Source organism: Erinaceus europaeus, unplaced genomic scaffold (genome assembly GCF_950295315.1).
Source record: "Erinaceus europaeus unplaced genomic scaffold, mEriEur2.1 scaffold_1171, whole genome shotgun sequence".
Classification (NCBI taxonomy): domain Eukaryota; kingdom Metazoa; phylum Chordata; class Mammalia; order Eulipotyphla; family Erinaceidae; genus Erinaceus; species Erinaceus europaeus.
Genome location: NW_026647804.1, coordinates 6,216 through 24,940, shown reverse-complemented (window position 1 = coordinate 24,940; position 18,725 = coordinate 6,216). Strand labels below are relative to the sequence as shown.

General features: G+C 62.4%; 1 protein-coding gene across 1 annotated transcript; it reads left to right on the top strand.

The window, feature by feature from the left end:
* Nucleotides 1–3,464: 3,464 nt before the first annotated feature.
* Nucleotides 3,465–16,611, top strand: BATF3 (basic leucine zipper ATF-like transcription factor 3). The gene is made up of 3 exons (XM_060184392.1): nucleotides 3,465–3,707; nucleotides 6,461–6,565; nucleotides 16,266–16,611. Exons 1-3 carry the CDS (start codon nucleotides 3,639–3,641, stop codon nucleotides 16,449–16,451), a joined length of 360 nt encoding a protein of 119 aa, XP_060040375.1. The 5' UTR covers nucleotides 3,465–3,638; the 3' UTR covers nucleotides 16,452–16,611.
* Nucleotides 16,612–18,725: the final 2,114 nt, after the last annotated feature.

Genomic DNA, 18,725 nt, shown 5'->3' with positions numbered 1-18,725 from the left:
AAGATCTTCTCCCATTCTGTGAGGGGTCTCTTGGTTTGGGTAGTGGTTTCTTTTGCCGTGAAGAAGCTTTTTAATTTGATGTAGTCCCATAGGTTTATACTTGCCTTAGTCTTCTTTGTAATTGGATTTGTTTCATTGAAGGTGTCTTTGAAATGTATGTGGAAAAGAGTTCTGCCAATATTTTCTTCTAAGTATCTGATAGTTTGTGGTCTAACATCCAAGTCCTTGATCCACTTGGAATTTACTTTTGTATTTTGTATTGTCTTTTTACTTTCTGTTGATCCTGGGTCTGGGTGATGGTTACTACCATACGAGGGTATCTGGGTTCAAGCCCCCCACGCCCCCTGCAGGGGGAGCTTCATGAGCACTGGGGGGTGTTGCCGGCGTCTCTTACTCTTTGCCTCTCCCCCTCACTGTTAGCACCACCCTCTGTATATACCCCCAGAAGGGTCCTGCAGGCCATGAGCAAAATAGTAATAAACAATGACTATTAATTACTCAGGTGATACTGTCAACTAAAGTAACATAGCCTCAGACATTTCCGGTGTGATCCTGTGACGCCTTAGAGAGCTCTCTCCCTGGGCTGTTTTGTCCTGGGCTTTGGTACAAGGCGCAATTCAGCCTTATCTACCCTTGGGAATGCCTGATCTGAGGACTGAACCCTCCCATCCCATTCTGATGTCTTGCTGTGTGGGCCAGGTGGGTCTGCTCCTCAAAGACTGCCTCGTTCACGCAGCTGCCTGCTTCTGCTGGATCTGAAGACACCTGGAGGAGTTGAGACAGCGGGCTCTGCCTGGGGGGCCAGGGACGGGGACCCCGGGGGGGCAGAAGGAAGCAGTCAGTGTGGAAGGACTGTAGATTCCCTCACAGCCAGAGAGTCGCCTGCACTGGCTGAACGTCTGGGTGTTTCCCAGCTTTGGGGGAGGCGCCCTAGCAGAGGCTCAGCAAGGCTGCCCTGGCTTCTTTGGTGTACCCGGAGGAGGGGGTGTCTGTCTGTGCCTTCCCACTGCAGGGGCGGAATAGCTGGACCTAGAGGTGCTGGGTGATGCTGGGTGGTGCTGGTTAATGCAAGCTGGTTCTGGGTTATGCTGGGTGATGCTGAGTTGTGCTAGGTGGTGCTGGATGGTTCTAGGTGGTACTGGCTGTTGCTGGGTAAATCTGAGTGGTTCTGTGAGATGGTGCTGGGTGGTGCTGGGTGATGCTAGGTGATGCTAGGTGGTGCTGGGTGATGCTGGGTGGTGCTGGGTGATGCTGGGTGGTGCTGAGTTGTGCTGGGTGATGCTGGGTGGTGCTGGGTGATGCTGGGTGGTGCTGGGTGATGCTGGGTGGTGCTGGGTGATGCTGGGTGATACTGGGTGATGCTGAGTTGTGCTAGGTGGTGCTGGATGGTTCTAGGTGGTACTGGCTGTTGCTGGGTAAATCTGAGTGGTTCTGTGAGATGGTGCTGGGTGGTGCTGGGTGATGCTAGGTGATGCTAGGTGGTGCTGGGTGATGCTGGGTGGTGCTGAGTTGTGCTGGGTGATGCTGGGTGGTGCTGGGTGATGTGGGTGATGCTGGGTGATGCTAGGTGATGCTGGGTGGTGCTGGGTGATGCTGGGTGGTGCTAGGTAGTGCTGGGTGATGCTGGGTGGTGCTGGGTTATGCTGAGTTGTGCTGGGTGATACTGGGTGATGCTGGGTGGTGCTGGGTGATACTGGGTGATGCTGGGTGGTGCTGGGTGGTGCTGGGTGATGCTGGGTGGTGCTGGGTTATGCTGAGTTGTGCTGGGTGATGCTGGGTGATGCTGGGTGGTGCTGGGTGATGCTGGGTGATGCTGGGTGGTACTGGGTGGTGCTGGGTGGTGCTGGGTGATGCTGGGTGATGTGGGTGATGCTGGGTGATGCTGGGTGGTGCTGGGTGATGCTGGGTGGTGCTGGGTGATGCTGGGTGGTGCTGGGTGGTGCTGGGTGATGCTGGGTAATGCTGGGTGGTGCTGGGTGATGCTGGGTGGTGCTGGGTGGTGCTGGGTGATGCTGGGTGGTGCTGGGTGATGCTGGGTGGTGCTGGGTGATGCTGGGTGATGCTGGGTGGTACTGGGTGGTGCTGGGTGGTGCTGGGTGATGCTGGGTGATGTGGGTGATGCTGGGTGATGCTGGGTGGTGCTGGGTGATGCTGGGTGGTGCTGGGTGATGCTGGGTGGTGCTGGGTGGTGCTGGGTGATGTGGGTGATGCTGGGTGATGCTAGGTGATGCTGGGTGGTGCTGGGTGATGCTGGGTGGTGCTAGGTAGTGCTGGGTGATGCTGGGTGGTGCTGGGTTATGCTGAGTTGTGCTGGGTGATGCTGGGTGGTGCTGGGTGATGCTGGGTGGTGCTGGGTGATACTGGGTGATGCTGGGTGGTGCTGGGTGGTGCTGGGTGATGCTGGGTGGTGCTGGGTTATGCTGAGTTGTGCTGGGTGATGCTGGGTGATGCTGGGTGGTGCTGGGTGATGCTGGGTGATGCTGGGTGGTACTGGGTGGTGCTGGGTGGTGCTGGGTGATGCTGGGTGATGTGGGTGATGCTGGGTGATGCTGGGTGGTGCTGGGTGATGCTGGGTGGTGCTGGGTGATGCTGGGTGGTGCTGGGTGGTGCTGGGTGATGCTGGGTGGTGCTGGGTGATGCTGGGTGGTGCTGGGTGGTGCTGGGTGATGCTGGGTAATGCTGGGTGGTGCTGGGTGGTGCTGGGTGATGTGGGTGATGCTGGGTGATGCTGGGTGGTGCTGGGTGATGCTGGCTGCTGCTGGGTGATGCTGGGTGGTGCTGGGTGATGCTGGCTGCTGCTGGGTGATGCTGGGTGGTGCTGGGTGATGCTGCCTGCTGCTGGGTAATTGGGCAGATAGCAGAACGTGAGGACATAAGCAGGCTCACCCTTGCGGGGCTGGCTGGGCTTTGCCTGATGTAAACGGGACGCCCCCCCCCCCCCCCCGCCCGGGCCTGCACCTCCACCGCGCTGCTGGCTGAAGCGGCTGCCCACAGCGAGTGTCCACTTGCTCCCGCGGGATGCGGGACACAGACCCCCCAGTCCCTGCCCCTGGCCCCTGCCGTGCCATCTGGGGAGGGGGCAGGGGCGAGGTGCCCTGCGAGGCTCCGGTGGCCCCTGGCGACATCCCCAGCGAGGCTCCGGTGGCCCCTGGCGACATCCCCAGCGAGGTCCCCAGAGCCCCGCGAAGTCCCCTGCCGGCGAGGACGCCCCTGGGAAGAAGGCCGAGGTCCAGCGGGCCCAGCGTGAGGGTCGCCGGGCGGCCAGTTCCTGGCGGCAGCCCCCTCGGAGTTCACGGGGGTTCCCCGCGGGCAGGGGGCTCAGCGGGCCCGGCGCCCGGCCGGTCGGTGGCGGCGGAGAAAGTCCCGGGAGACCGGCCCTCGCGGGCGCTGGGGGCGGAGCGCTGAACGGGGAAGCCGGCACCGAAACCGCCGGAGCGCTCAGCCGGGCTCCGCGCCAGCAGCCGGGCGCCGCCCCTCGCCTCCAGCGGCCACTGCTGGGGGGTCGGCGCCCCGCGGGGCTCGGCCGCCACGTGACTCTCCCGAGGGGCCGGGACCCCAGGGCGGGGCGAGCGGGGCGGGGCTGCAGGTGGCGGCGGGCGGGCGGCTGGGCCGGCGGGGGCGGCGGGAGGGAGCCGGGCATGTCGCAGGGGCCCCCGGCGGCCGGCAGCGTCCTGCAGCGGGGCGCGGCGCACGGGAGCCAGCCGCAGGTAAAGGGGGTCCCGGGGGGCAGCCGCAGGTAAAGGGGGTCCCGGGGGGGCAGCCGCAGGTAAAGGGGGTCCCGGGGGGCAGCCGCAGGTAAAGGGGGTCCCGGGGGGCAGCCGCAGGTAAATGGGGGTCCCGGGGGGCAGCCGCAGGTAAAGGGGGTCCCGGGGGGGCAGCCGCAGGTAAAGGGGGTCCCGGGGGGCAGCCGCAGGTAAAGGGGGTCCCGGGGGGGGCAGCCGCAGGTAAATGGGGGTCCCGGGGGGCAGCCGCAGGTAAAGGGGGTCCCGGGGGCAGCCGCAGTTAAATGGGGGTCCCCGGGGGCAGCCGCAGGTAAAGGGGGTCCCCGGGGGCAGTCGCAGGTAAAGGGGGTCCCGGGGGGGCAGGCGCAGGTAAAGGGGGGCCCCCGGGGGCAGCCGCAGGTGAAGGGGGTCCCGGGGGGGCAGCCGCAGGTAAAGGGGGGTCCCCGGGGGCAGCCGCAGGTGAAGGGGGTCCCAGGGGGGGCAGCCGCAGGTAAAGGGGGGTCCCCGGGGGCAGCCGCAGGTGAAGGGGGTCCCGGGGGGGCAGCCGCAGGTAAAGGGGGGTCCCCGGGGGCAGCCGCAGGTAAAGGGGGTCCCCGGGGGGCAGCCGCAGGTAAAGGGGGTCCCCGGGGTCAGGCGCAGGTAAAGGGGGTCCCGGGGGGCAGCCGCAGGTAAAGGGGGGCCCCGGGGGGCAGGCGCAGGTAAAGGGAGGTCCCGGGGGGCAGCTGCAGGTAAAGGGGGTCCCCGGGGGCAGCCGAAGGTAAAGGGGGGTCTTGGGGGGCAGCCGCAGATAGAGGCGGGGGTCCCTGGGGGGCGCAGCCGCAGATATGGGGGCTGGGGGTGGGGGGGCGAAGGGGTCCGCAGGGGGGCGAGTTGCGGCGCCAGCCGCAGTTACTGGGGTTGGGGTGGTGGTGGGATGCAGCGCCCGGGAACCAACTGCAGGTACGGGGGGGGGGGCTGCTGAGACGGGGGTCTTGGGGGAGCTGGAGCGCCAGCCGCAGGTACCGAGGGGAGGGGGGCTGCAGCGTGGGGTGGGGCGTGCAGCGCCGCGGGGTTGGAGACTGGGGGTTCCAGGGAGGCGGGACCCTCGTGCGCCTAGCCTGGCGGCTCACCCGGGCGCACAGGCTGGACCTGGCTCCAAGAACAAGGACCTGGGCGGGTCACTAGGCTGCTCCCGGCACGCACGTGGCCAAGCGCCCGCCCTGCGCCCCTGGAACTCAGAGGGGCGGGGAGCTGGGACCTGACAGTTGAGGGGTGCGGCGGTCCCAGCAGAGCCCTGGGTGCAGACTCGTGCGCCCCTGTTTTTCATCTTCCTGCCTCTTCTTGGGTGGGGGTGCTGGGGAGCCACCAGGTGCGGCAGGGGGGTGCTGAGCCTGGGGGAGCGCTGGCTACCCCCTAAGAGAGTGTAAGGTCCTAACATCTATTGATTATGACATGGGGAGTGGGAAGGAGAGCCCAGAGCCTTTAAAGGCTCTGCGGGGCCTGACAGGGCGCGCTCACTCCCTAGGGTGTCTGCTGGCTGCCTGACAGACGGAGGGTCAGGCCAGCCTGCAGAGGGCGGGCAGGGTGTAGGCTCCCAGAGGAGGAGGAGCGCCTGACCGCAGTTGCTCTGAGGGACTCCATGGGTGGGCTGCTATTGCAGCCCTGAGGGAGGCTTGGATGCCACCACGTGCTGGGGGCTTTGGAGGGGAGCCCCAGACGGGATTCTGGGTGGCTGCAGAGGTGTTTGGGACACCTGCCCCCTCTAAGGCTGGCACCCCGTGAGCCTTCAGTGAAAGAAAGAATGAATCAGAACGGAGAGAACAGAGAGAAATCAGGGAATTCAAACCAGGCCACGCTGACAGGAAGAGGCAGAAGCCGAGTGTGTGCTCCAGAGCCGGGCACTGCGCAGGGAGGGGCTCTGGGGCTGTCCACCGACTTTCCCTCTGACTCCGATGATGCCGGTGTCTCTCATCCCTGTCCCCTGCCTCTGGCTCCTGTCTTCTGGCTTTAGAGCCTCACACACCCCCACACAGCAGACTCTGCCTTCTGTCACCTGGGGAGAGGACAGATAGATTGACAGCTGTTATGCCTCAGCGCTCACTTTATCCATGGAAACTGCAGCTCACTTCATCCACTGACCTCTTGACTCTTAAGCTCCTCCAGGGTGGTTCCCCGGCTCTTGGCATCTTCTCAGAAGACTGGGGGAACCCCAGTCTGCCCACTTCTCCCTGTCCCTGAGCGGAGTCTCCCTGTGCCTGCCTGCTGGGGGACCCTCTGGGAGTGTGTGAAGTTGGGCTAACTCTCTTCCACAGGTGACTTTCAAGACCCGTCATTACCGTGCTTTCTGATTCACTCTGAGCACTTTGTCAGAGGTGTTGGGGTGTTGGCAGAATTCTGGGGTGTGTGATTTGCACGTAGCACTTGGCCCTGACCTGTGTGGGCGAGGAGGGGTGCTCAGAAGTCCTCGCACACATTTCCCAGCCTCTGAAGGGTGCCCACCAGCTTTCCTGGGCACAGCCTCTGCAGGTGGAGGCTGGTGAGTGTGGCTTTGGGTCCAACAGACCTGAGTTGCACTTCCCGTCCGCCCACGACTGTGATACCTGGGCAGGTTCCCTACCGCAGTCCCCTATTCCTCATCCTCCAGTCACCACACCACAACTCGGGGTCGAGGGGGAGGGGGAACAGGGGGACACCTAGGAGCGGGACTGGGATGGGGAGGAAAGGGCCCCCTGTCCCTGACCACATGCCTGTCTCCCCAGAGCCCCGAGGACGATGACCGGAAGGTCCGGAGGAGGGAGAAGAACCGTGTGGCGGCCCAGCGGAGCCGGAAGAAGCAGACCCAGAAAGCAGACAAGCTTCACGAGGTGAGGCTGTGGCTGCGTGGGCCACACAGCACCTAGTGGCCGAGGTCACACCCCGCCGTCACCATTGGGGCCCTGTGAGTGTCCAGCCATGCTGCCTGTCCAGCTGGCTCCAGAGCTCAGTGGGCACTGGGACCCACCCCCACTGGCCAGCTCCAGACCCCAGGGCCTCTCACTCCCTCCCACCCAGAGCACTGCTGTCCCCATCCTCACAGCTCCTTTCAGCTGCCCCTCCACCAACACACACACACACACACACACACACACACACACACACACACACACACACTAACACACACACTCTCACACACTCACACTCTCACACACACACACTCACACACACTCACACTCTCACAAACAAACATATACTCACACACACACTCATACACACACACTCTCACACACTCACACTCTCACACACTCACACACACACCACTCACACACACACTCACACACACACACACACACTCACACACACCACAGTCACACACACACACACTCACACACACCAGTCACACACACACTCACACTCACACACACACACTCACTCACATACACACTCTCTCTCTCACACACACACACACACACACTCACATACACTCACTCACACACACCACAGTCACACACACAGTCACACACACACCACAGTCACATAGCACACAGCTCACACAGCACGCTCTCTGCTGCAGTTACACCCATCCACCTTGCACACTCACTTAGCACACGTCCGCACTCACATATGCCCACACATTCTTAGCCGCTCCCCCACTCTGGCACACACATTCGCACATCCTTCGCTGTTCACAGACACACACTCACTTTCCGCATTCTCTCAGTCGCTCTCCCTCACTCGCACATTCACACACTCTCACTGTCTCTTTCTCTCTCACACACTTCCTGCAGAAGCTTCCATCTTGCCTGGACCCCAGCACTGCTGGTCTTGGGCCTGTCTGTGGTCTCACTGTCCTTGAGCGTTGGGAACACATGGCCCCCTGCCCCCCCCCCCCCCCGCAGCCTCCCGTCTCTAGGTTCTAAACCCACATCTCCTTCTCTAACCTTCCTAACCACATTGTCTCTCAGTTTCTCTGCCACGCCTCCCTGTCTGTCCTCACCTTCAGCCTCCTGCCTGTCTCCCTCAAGCTCTCCCCTCACCCCCCCACCCCCTCCACCCCCCTCACTGCTGCTTTCTCTGTGGAGCTCCTCAGGCCAGCCCTGTCCTAGTCTGCTACACCCCATGCCCTGAGTCTGCTCCGGCTCTCCGCCCCAACTGTGGCAACAACCCAGTTTCATCTGCTGCAGGGTCTGAGGAACCTCTTCCGGTCTCCAGAGGGTGGTGAGGGAGCCAACCACCTCTCTCAATGACCAGCCCAGGCTCCACGAAGCCAGAGCCTGAGCCAGAGCCAGAGCAGGCTTCCAGGGCTGGTCACGGCCCTGGCCTTGGCACTGAGCCGTGTGTGCAGCTAAGCACTCTGGTGTAGCGCTCCTGCATACTTCCTTGTGTGGGCTGTCTGAGAGACTCAGCCTGGGTGTCCATGGCCTGGGAGACTCCGGGATGGACAGATGTGACGGTGGCCAGCGGTACACACACTTGAGTCGAGGTGACCCTCTGCCTGTAGCTGGGGGGAGTGCGCCCAGCTCTCAGGAGGTTCATGGCTGGGGCGGGTGGTCACCCTCCAGGAGCTTCCGGTCCACAAGTGGCCAGCCATCAACCCCACAGGAAGACAGTGGCTGCATGTCCGGGATGACTGCACAGAGCTGCCTGGGCGTCTCGGCCAAGATCCTCTGTGAAGGGGACAGGACAGCTCACCCAGTAGGGTGGGCATCCTTTGCCGACCCTGAGGCCCTGGGTTTGAGCCTCAGCACCTCAGAAGTACGCCCTGGGCAATAGTCCCCTACATGAGGAATGGTACTATGCTGCTCTAAGTAACGGGCCTCACAGCCTATTGCCGAGGCCTCAGCAGGGCTCCACATCTTCCAGAGAGTCCGGAAGAGTCTGGAACATTCCATATTTCTCCACTTGTTTCATTGTCAAAGCCTGCTCTGACCCATTGTGTTTTCAAAAAAAAAAAAAAGATATTTATGTGTTTTTAAAAGAGATGTCCGGGGCTGTGGAGACAGTCTAATGCACGAAGGCTCTCGTGCCCGAGGCACCAAAGGTCACAGGTTCAATCCCGAGCACCACTATAAGCCAGAGCTGAGCAGAGCTCTGGTAAAAATAAATAAGTAAGTAAAATAAATAAAGAGAAGCCCAGTGTGTGCAGAGCCAGGGTTGAGCCTGGACACTTCCCTCCACCCCACCTGCTTCTCTGACTCCTTTCCTGATTTCCAGGGACCCGAAGTTTGCAACAGGGCCACCCCCATGAGCTAGGAGGAGAGTGGCCTTTGGGCAGCTCTGCATGCCCCTCCCCTTGGGTCACTAGCTTGGGAAAGCCTTCACCCCTCACCCCCAGCCCATAGGACCACTTTCTCTCACGCTCAAGTTCAAGATCCTTTCTTTCTTCCTTTTAAAATAAATTTATTAGTGTTTTAGTAATGACTAACAAGATTGTAAGGTAACAGAGGTACAAGTCCACACAGTTCCTGCCACCAGGGTTCCATGTCCAATCCCCTCCACTGGAAGCTTCCTTATTCTTTATCCCTTTTTTGGGAGTCTGGACCAAAGGTCATTATGGGGAGCAGAAGGTGGGAGTTCTGGCTTCTGTCATTGCTTCTCTGAGCATGGCCATTGGCAGCCACACCTCCAGCCTGTGTCTATCTTTCCTTAGTTGGGCAGGGCTCTGGGGAGGTGGGGTTCCAGGGCACATGGTGAGGGCGTCTGTCCAGGGAGGTCAGGGTGGCATCATGGCAGCATCTGCACCTTGGTGGCTGAGTCTTGGAGCCGGAGGGTTGACGTCTCAGGCTTGGCGTCTCTGGACGTAGCCAAAGTGAGGCGGGACGAGGTGGCACTGGCTGCACTAATATGCTTGAGGTCAGCTTGAGCGCCTTTCTTGAGCACTCGCAGGGAGTCTGCAGAGCAGTTCACGCCCTCCCAGCACCTGTCCCAGAGCCCCTGCCCAGCCCCCCATGCCCTGAGAGCCCCTGGCTCTGCAAATGGCCAGAGCCACACTGCTGAGCAGCCTCTCAGCCCCAGGGCTTGCATTTATAATGAGATTCAGAGAGATAGCAGAGGGAGGGAGGGAGAGACAGAGAGAGCAGTCTCCCAGCCCCCTCCACTGGCCATGCCCCCCCCCCACGCCCTCAGCCATGGTGAGGCCTGTGCACTGGGCTCCCTCCCAGCCCTTCCTCTAGCCCATGTGAGAGCTCTGGTCTCCCTGCCTCCCGTTTGCCCCACCAGAGTCCAGAATGGCCAACTGACAGGTTGGGGGGCTTAAGGGCAGGCTGGGGGGGGGCATGGCCCAGCCTAGCCCAGCCCAGGAGACTAGCTCTCCCTGCAGCCTGAGCTGCCCTGGGATGGGACTGCTAGGGGTGGAAGGGTCTGAAGCTCTGTGTTTGTGGCCCCTGCCCCCCTCCATGGCCTCTGTCACCTGTCTGTCTCTGACCACCTGAGGATGTCCGGGCCTCTGAGGCCCAGAAGTGGGTCAGGCTGTCTGCATGCCCCTACACACAGGCGTAATAATGAGAGAGGACTCTGAGTCAGACGGGGAAGGCAGCGGTGCCAGCCTCTGGAGCCCACATGTCACAAGCGGCATCAAAAAACGGTGTCTCTTGGGCAACGGGGTGGAGGGTGCCGCTGGGGTTTCAGAAGTAGCGTGTTCTCAGAACGCCGTGTTCGCGGCAGTCCCCGCTCTTGCTGCAAACCTGTGGGGCTCTCATTTGTGACACAGGTGCTTTTTTTTTTTTTTTTTTTTTTTGCTGGGGACACACTTGTGAAACTCCAGGCTCAGGCCCCTCACTGCTGGCAACCCCCATGGGGGAGGGCAGGGAGAGTCGGCAGTGAGAGCAGGAGGCTGGGCCTGAGTGGCCTTGAGGCAAGGCTCTGAGAGCTGCTGGAGGGAGAGAGAGATGGAGAGCGGGAGGGGGAGGGGGAGACTGGGAGGAGGAGGGGGAGGGGGAGACTGGGAGGGGGAGGGGGAGGGGGAGACTGGGAGGGGGAGGGGGAGACTGGGAGGGGAGGGGCAGAGAGGGAGCTGGATGGGGAGGGAGAGATGGGAAAGGGTAGGGGACATGGGGAGGGGAGGTGGGGAGGGACAGATGGGGAAGGGGAGATGGGGGAGGGGAAGGGGAGGGGAGATGAGATGGGGGAGAGAATATGGGGAGAGGGGGAGGTGGGGAGGCAGGGAGGGGGGAGATAGGGAGGAACAGATGGGGAAGGGGAGATGGGGGAGGGGAGATGGGGATGGGGGAGGGGAGATGGGGAGAAGGGGAGAGGGGGAGGGAGAGATGGGGAGAAGGGGAGGGGTGATGGGGAGGGCACTTAGTGGCCACTGAGACACTGTCTATGCCAATGGCCTCCTGAGCTTCCTTCCTGCTGCTGCTGCTGCTGCTGCTCTCTGGCCCTGACACCTACATCTATGTCTCTCTCCTTCCTTCCTCACTTTTTTTTTTAAATTTGTTTTTTGCCAACAGGGTTATCACTGGGGATCTGGTCCCTTTGTTCCGCCTATCCTCTCTTCTCTCTTTTTTTTTAAAAAATTTTATTTATTTACTTTTTGTTGCCCCTGTTGTTTTTAATTGTAGTTATTATTGTTGTTGATGTCATCGTTGTTGGATAGGACAGAGAGAAATGGAGAGAGAAGAGAAAGAGAGAGAGGAGAGAAAGACAGACACCTGCAGACCTGCTTCACCGCCTGGGAAGCGACTCCCCTGCAGGTGGGGAGCCGGGGGCTCGAACCGGGATCCTTATGCCGGTCCCTGGACTCCCTCTCTTTTCTTTTCTTCTCTCTTCTTCTTTTCTCCTTTTTCTTTCCCTTTCAGGCAGAGAGGGAGAGAAGGGTAGAGGGAGCAGAGGCACTGCACTGTGCCCTCACTACTTGAGACCCCCACCTTTCAGGCTCCCTGTGGCGGCTGGGGTCCGGAGCACAGGTACTCGTGGTAACAGGTGCACTTTGAGGAGAGAGCTGCTTCCTCCTTTCCCTGCACCTCGCAGCCCTGCCTCTACCTGCCCTGAGCTGCCCCCAGAGAGCCGCCTCTCCCTGTCTCTACATGACTATGTTCTCAGAGTCTTTTAGCCTCAGGTGACATTTGGGGCCAGCTGTTTCCTTACTGTGGGGTGTCCCTGGCCCCCATTGTGCTGGTAGAAGCACTTCCCCTAGCCTGTATGTGACCATGGAAACTGCCCAGACGCTCCTACGCCTTCCATTCCCCCATCACCTCTGAGCTCAGGCCATCCCAGCACTGGCCCCAGCCCTGAGGACCCCAGCCCCCCACCCCCAGCCCCTAGCTCCCAGATCCCAGCTCCCAGCTCCTAGCCCAGTCCTCAGTCCCCAGCCCCCAGCCCCCAGCCCCCAGCCCTCAGCCCCCAGTCCCCAGCCCCCAGCTCCCCAGCCCCCAGTTCCCAGCCCCCAGCTCCCAGCTTCTAGCCCAGTGCCCAGTCCCCAGTCCACATTTCCCAGTCCACATTCCCCAGCCCCCAGCTCCTAGCCCAGTCCCCAGTCCCCAGTCCCCAGCCCCCAGTCCCCAGCTCCCAGCCCCCAGCTCCTAGCCCAGTCCCCAGCCCCCAGCCCCAGCCCCCAGTCCCCAGTACCCAGCCCCCAGCCCCAAGCTAGTAGCCCAGTCCCCAGCCCCCAGCCCCCAGTCCCCAGCCCCCAGACCCCAGCTCCTAGCCCAGTCCACAGTCCCCAGCCCCCAGTCCCCAGCCCCCAGCCCCTAGCTCCTAGCCCAGTCCCCAGTCCTCAGTCCCCAGTCCCCAGCCCCTAGCCCCCAGCTCCTAGCCCAGTCCCCAGCCCCCAGCCCCCAGTCCCCAGTCCACAGCACCCAGCCCCCAGCTGCCAGCCCCCAGTCCCCAGTCCCCAGCCCCCAGCTCCTAGCCCAGTCCCCAGTCCACAGCCCCCAGTCCCCAGCCCCCAGTCCCCAATCCCCAGTCCCCAGCCCCCAGCTCCTAGCCCAGTCCACAGCCCCCAGTCCCCAGCCCCCAGTCCCCAGTCCCCAATCCCCAGTCCCCAGCCCCCAGCCACCAGCCCCCAGCTCCTAGTCCAGTCCACAGTCCCCAGCCCCCAGTCCCCAGCCCCCAGCCCCCAGCCCCTAGCTCCTAGCCCAGTCCCCAGTCCCCAGTCCCCAGCCCCTAGCCCCCAGCTCCTAGCTCAGTCCCCAGCCCCCAGCCCCCAGTCCCCAGTCCACAGCACCCAGCCCCCAGCTGCCAGCCCCCAGTCCCCAGTCCCCAGCCCCAGCCCCCAGCTCCTAGCCCAGTCCCCAGTCCACAGCCCCCAGTCCCCAGTCCCCAATCCCCAGTCCCCAGCCCCCAGCTCCCAGCTCCTACCCAGTCCCCAGTACCCATCCCCCAGCCCCCAGTCCCCAGCCCCCAGCTCCCAGCTCCTAGCCCAGTCCCCAGCCCCCAGTCCCAAGCCCCCAGCCCCCAGCTCCTAGCCCAGTCCCCAGTCCCCAGTCCCTAGCCCCCAGCCCCCAGCTCCTAGCCCAGTCCCCAGTCCCCAGTCCCTAGCCCCCAGCCCCCAGCTCCTAGCCCAGTCCCCAGTCCCTAGCCCCCAGCTCCTAGCCCAGTCCCCAGTCACCAGCCCCCAGTCCCCAGTCCCCAGCCCCCAGCCCCCAGATCCTAGCCCAGTCCCCAGTCCCCTGTCCCCAGCCCCCAGCCCCCAGCTCCTAGCCCAGTCCCCAGTCCCTAGCCCCCAGCCCCCAGCCCTCAGCCCCCAGTCCCTAGTCCCCAGTCCTCAGCCCCCAGCCCCCAGCTCCTAGCCCAGTCCCCAGTCCCCAGCCCCCAGCTCCTAGCCCAGTCCCCAGTCCCCAGTTCCCAGCCCCCAGCTCCCAGCTCCTAGCCCAGTCCACAGTCCCCAGCCCCCAGCCCCCAGCTCCCCAGCCCCCACCTCCCAGCCCCCAGCTCCCAGCTTCTAGCCCAGTCCCCAGTCCCCAGTCCCCAGCCCTCAGCCCCCAGCCCCCAGTCCCCAGTCCCCAGTCCCCAGCCCCCAGTCCCCAGCCCCCAGCCCCCAGCCCCCAGCCCCCAGCCCCCAGTCCCCAGCCCCCAGCCCCCAGTCCCCAGTCCCCAGTTCCCAGCCCCCAGCCCCCAGTCCCCAGTCCCCAGTCCCCAGTTCCCAGCCCCCAGCCCCCAGTCCCCAGCCCCCAGCCCCCAGTCCCCACTCCAGGCAAAGGCTCTGAGGCCCAGCAGGTGTGAGCTGGGTGCCCCCCCCCCCACACACACACACAGGCCCTGGGCTGCTATGGCTGCCTGGGTGCAGGTGAGGGCTTCCCCCATCTCTGCTCTGCTCCACATAGGCCCTCAGCCACTGGGGAGGTCCTGACACCTTCTCCCTTCTCCCTGTGTGGCATCTGGGCACTGCTACCCCGGACTTCCAGAGAGGAAGTCCCAGCCCTCCACAAACACAGCACAGAGATAAGCTCTGTGTTCTCCGGGGAGAAGGATAGAAGGATAGCTGCGGGTACCATTCTTTTCCCTTTCTTTCTTTCTTTCTTTCTTTCTTTCTTTCTTTCTTTCTTTCTTTCTTTCTTATTTTTTTCCCCATCACTAAGATTATCTCTGGGGTTTGGTGCCAGCAGGACAAATCCATCATTCGTAATGGCCATCCTCTCCTCCCCCCCTTTTTTCTTTTTTTCTTTTTTTTATTGGATAGGACAGAGAGGAATTGAAAGGGAAGGGGAGGTAGGGAGACAGAGAAAGAGGAGGAAAGTTCCTGCAGGGGGAGAGGGAGGAGGCAGGATGGGGTGAGGGGAGACATGGGGTATGGAGGGGTGGCAGAGCCCACTGCTGTCAGCTATGCCTGGTCTTTGAGGAGTGACCTAGTTAACACACGTGAGGAGGGTTATGCCATTAGACCAGAAAAACACAGTGGGAGAAGTGCATCCAATAGGGGCAGTGATCAGGGAGGCTTTCCTGGAAGTGGTGGGCTTGAGTGGGGTCCACATAGAAAAGGAACACAGTCTAGGTGAGGAGGGAAGCATCGGTGAAGGGACCAGGCTGGGAATTTGCATTGAAGATCCATCCATCCTTCCTTCCTTCCTTCCTTCCTTCCTTCCTTCCTTCCTTCCTCCCTCCCTCCCTCCCTTCCTTCCTCCTTCCCTTCCTCCCTTCCTTCCTAGCTTTCTCCCTTCCCCTCATGATATTTATTTAAAATGAACTAGTCAGAGAGAAGGGAAAGACGGTCAGGCTGGGTCCCAGGGCAGGATGTGCACGTCAGCCTGGTGTCACGGGCACAGTGTGGCTACAAGGGCGTCTCTGGGGCCCCTGTGGAGTGAGTGTCACAGAACCTCCCAGAGACTCTGGCAGGCCAGCCTGGCTGCTTGTTCAGGTGCGCAGAGCTGAGAACTGGTGGGTACGGGATTCCAGAGACCTGGCTGGGCCAGGTGACAGCCCACCTGCTAGGCTCAAGCACCACATGGGAAGGCCAAGGCACTGGAGGGAACTCCATGCCAAGGTGTCTCTCCCTCTCTCCTCTCTGAAATAAAAACAAGAGAAGGAGCTGGTCCCCAAGTGGTAGGATTGCAAGTGGTCAGAGCAAGAGGCCTTGCTGGGCAGGAGGGCAAAACTCCAGAGAGCTGTCAGCCCCCTCTGGCTCTGACACACCAGTCAACTTCCAGGGCAGAGAAGCCACGGGCTCAGGGAGCAGCCCCCCCACCCACCCAGGGGTGGGGGTTCTGGGGGCTGCCTGAGCGCCCCGAGACTGTCTGCATTTTGGGGACCTTCTCTCCCAGCTCGTGGTGATCTGGGGGATGTGTCAGGGACAGCCCTCACGAGGACAGAGGGACTGGAGACCTGAAACCCAGAGGGCTCTGAGGACCCAGGACGGTTGAGCCCAGAGACCAGTGAAGGGGAAGTGGCGAGGCCCACCTCCACTGTTTCAAGAACTGTGATGTTGAAAAAGTATTGCATTGACTTATGCGGTTCCATCAGGTGGAAGCGGGCCCACTAGGTGGGTTTGCAGGAGGGGGGGGGAAGCGCTATCTGGGGCTGGTGCACAGGAACCCTCAGGACAGAGGAAGGTATGGGGGTCCCGTAGGCATCCTCTGGAGAGGGTTCTGCCTCTAGGAGCCTCTCTAGTCCCAGGTGTCCGGCAGGTAGCTGAGCAGGTGAGCGCACGCTGCTTTTGTGTAGCCCTGTGTGGGGGTTAAAGGCCCGTGTCACACAGGGGCATCTCTCAGTACAGCGGGCGACACTGTTCCGGGCCTGCATGAGGGCTCTGCCGGCTGCCCCCAGGAGACCTGGCAGCTGTCAGGTGAGGCCTGGAGATGTCAGCCCCGAGCAGCCTGTCCTCCTGGTGGCTGGGGAGTGACACTAAGGACACCAGAAAGGCACAGACAGCACACACTCTGCTGTGCACCAGGCCCTGGGTTCAAGCCCCAGTGCCCCCTGGGAGCTGTGTGGCTGGCGCAATGTGTCCATGCATCTGTCTCTCTCTCTGTGTCATCTATCCATGTCCTCTCTGTGTGTCCATCTATCCGTCTCTCTCAGGAACCAGTAAGAAGGCTGGTGGGAAGCTGGTCAGCAGAGGTGCTGGGGTGAGGTCCGGGGAGCGGCGGGTCTGGGCTAGGGGCAGCGGGGGGCCGGCGGGCAGGGCCCTCCTGAGCTCGGCCTGTCCTGCAGGAGCACGAGTGTCTGGAGCAGGAGAACGCGGCCCTGCGCAGAGAGATCGCCAAGCTGACGGAGGAGCTGCGGCACCTGGGCGAGGCGCTAAAGGAGCATGAGAAGATGTGCCCGCTGCTGCTATGCCCCCTGAGCCTGGTGCCCGCACCCCGGCCCGACCCCGCGACCGGCTGCCTGCCCCGTTGAGGACCCCGCCCGCCAGCTGAGGCCTCCTGTCCGCTGTGGCCGGCAGGCTGGCCTGTGGACAGTCCCCTGCAGCAGCTGGCTGTCGATCTGTCCGTCTGTCCGCTGGTGCGGAGCTGTCCCTCTGGAACCTGGTAATAAAGATGCCGCCACCTCCCCGTGAGCTGGAATCCAGCGTCACTGCTCCCTGTCCCAGCTCCCTCTGCAGCTGCTCCGCTGGACCTGAAGCCCCTGTGAGATGGGGAGGTGGGTGGGGAGGGTGCTGCCTGACCCCCCTGTGAGGTGGGGGAGGTCAGCTGGAGGGGGCTTCCTGGCCAAGACCAAAGGAAGGGGGGTGACATTCAGCAGGGGACTGTCAGCTCCCGCTTCCGGGCTGGCCTCTCCTGAGAGTCCTGTCCAGACCCAGGCCCCTGGCTGGGGGCACCGTGCTGGCCAGTGGTCTGAGTGACCGCTGGATGATGGAATTTTGGGACACGCAGAGCTGGAGAGGGGTGGGGAGGAGGCAGCTTCCCTCAGAAACCCCCACAGTGCTGTCCTCTCAGGAAAAGGGAGCACAGCTGAGCTCTCTGAGGTGGGTCCCAGAAAGGAATGGGGACCCCCTCCCCATCTCTTCTCAGTGCACTTTTCCTGGGAACACACGGGCTGTGGAGGGGGACCTCCCAATGGATTCGGAACCAGGAGGGACTGTGAAAGGAGACGGCTAGAAAGAGGAAGGGGGCACTGGAGGCAGGAGGCAGTCACCCTCCCAAGGTGATGAGTCCTGACTTCACACGAGGTCCTCCGCCCCTCGAGCCCTGTTTCCTGGGGACGCCCCCAGCCCCCCCCCAGACCTGAGCCAGTCCTGGGCCCTGTCAGCTCCAAAGGCCCCTGTGAGTGACCAGGGCTGGGGCCTGCCCCATGACCAGGCCATAGGCCCAGCGCAGCCGCTCAGAGAACAGGGACGGTCTAGACAGAGGACTCGCCCTTGTGCAGGCTGGGCCCGGCATCCGGTGAGGTGTGGGGGCGTTGGGGCCAGGGCTTACTGAGGCGGCCAGCTGGGGTCTGTGTCCCGGGGCTGCAGGGTCCACTCACTGCAGTCTGCTACTGGGTGTCCTGGTGGCTGTCACTCTGAGTGGGTAAAGCTGTGACACCTCCCCGCAGACACGTGCTGATCTTCCTGGCTCTTTCTGTCCTGTGGGGGTCACTTGGCCTGACCTGTGGTCCCTCATGTCCTGCTTGTGCCCCCCCCCACTATCCTGGCCTCTAGTCTGGTGGCTGCTCCTGCCTCCATCACCCCAGGATTCCATGCCTGCGACCTGGCTGGCCAGGGTCCCTTGGCCCCCCAGAGTCAGCCAGACACCGAGCTCCTTCTCTGAGTTCTCTGAGTCCAAAGACCTTGGGGACCCCCCGGGGGCCCACTCTGGGTGGGGGGAGACCTGGGGCCCCGTGGCTGGGCTGTGTCTTGGGCGCGATGGCCTGACCTCCCTCCCGTGGCCTGTGCACTGGGCCTCAGCCAGGGGTGGCTGGGGGGGGGACCTTGCCTGGCACCGTCCACATTGCTGGCTGCCCCTCGGCCCGGTGTGGGTTCCCCCACTCAGAGTGGCTGCTGCGTACAAAAATGTCACAGTGGAGCAGTGGGAGGAAGCCTTCCTTCACACCGCCCACGTGGCCACACCACTTCCTGTCCGCCCTGCCCCCAGTGTTGCCCCAGCCCAGCCTTGAAGCCTGGGGTTTCCATCACTGAGCCCAGCGGGGCCTGGCCTGGGGCAGGCTGACTCTGGGGACAGGAGAGCAAGAGGCCCAAAAGCCCCTCATCTCCTTTCTCATCAAGTCTGTCTGCGGCGGACTCCCCAGGGCAGCGGGAGCTTCCCAGCAGTGCTAGAAGGGTGCAGCCCCCAGCGCCCCTCACACAGTCCCTCCTGTGACAGCCACAGCCACAGCGCAGGCAGGTGACAGGCTGCAGAGAGGAGGAAGGTGAGAGGGAGGGGAGAACCTAATCACCCCCTTCTGGGAAGTCTGCTGAACCCCAGGAAACCCCAGCTAAGAGACCCTCCTGGGCTGGCCATTTGGAAATGCCCGGGGGGGGGCATTGTCTCCTCCGTCCCCCTACCTGGGGCATGGGCTGATGATGTGGTCACGTGTCACCGTGCCTGTGGTCAGGTTTGTGGTCACTATCTTCAGGGCCGCACCTTGGAAGTTCACGACCCAACCCCAGCGCCACTTGGGTCATAGCTGCTTGGCGTTCTGCTCTCTCTCTCATAAAAATAAACGAATCTTGTTTTAAGCCCATGTTCAGCA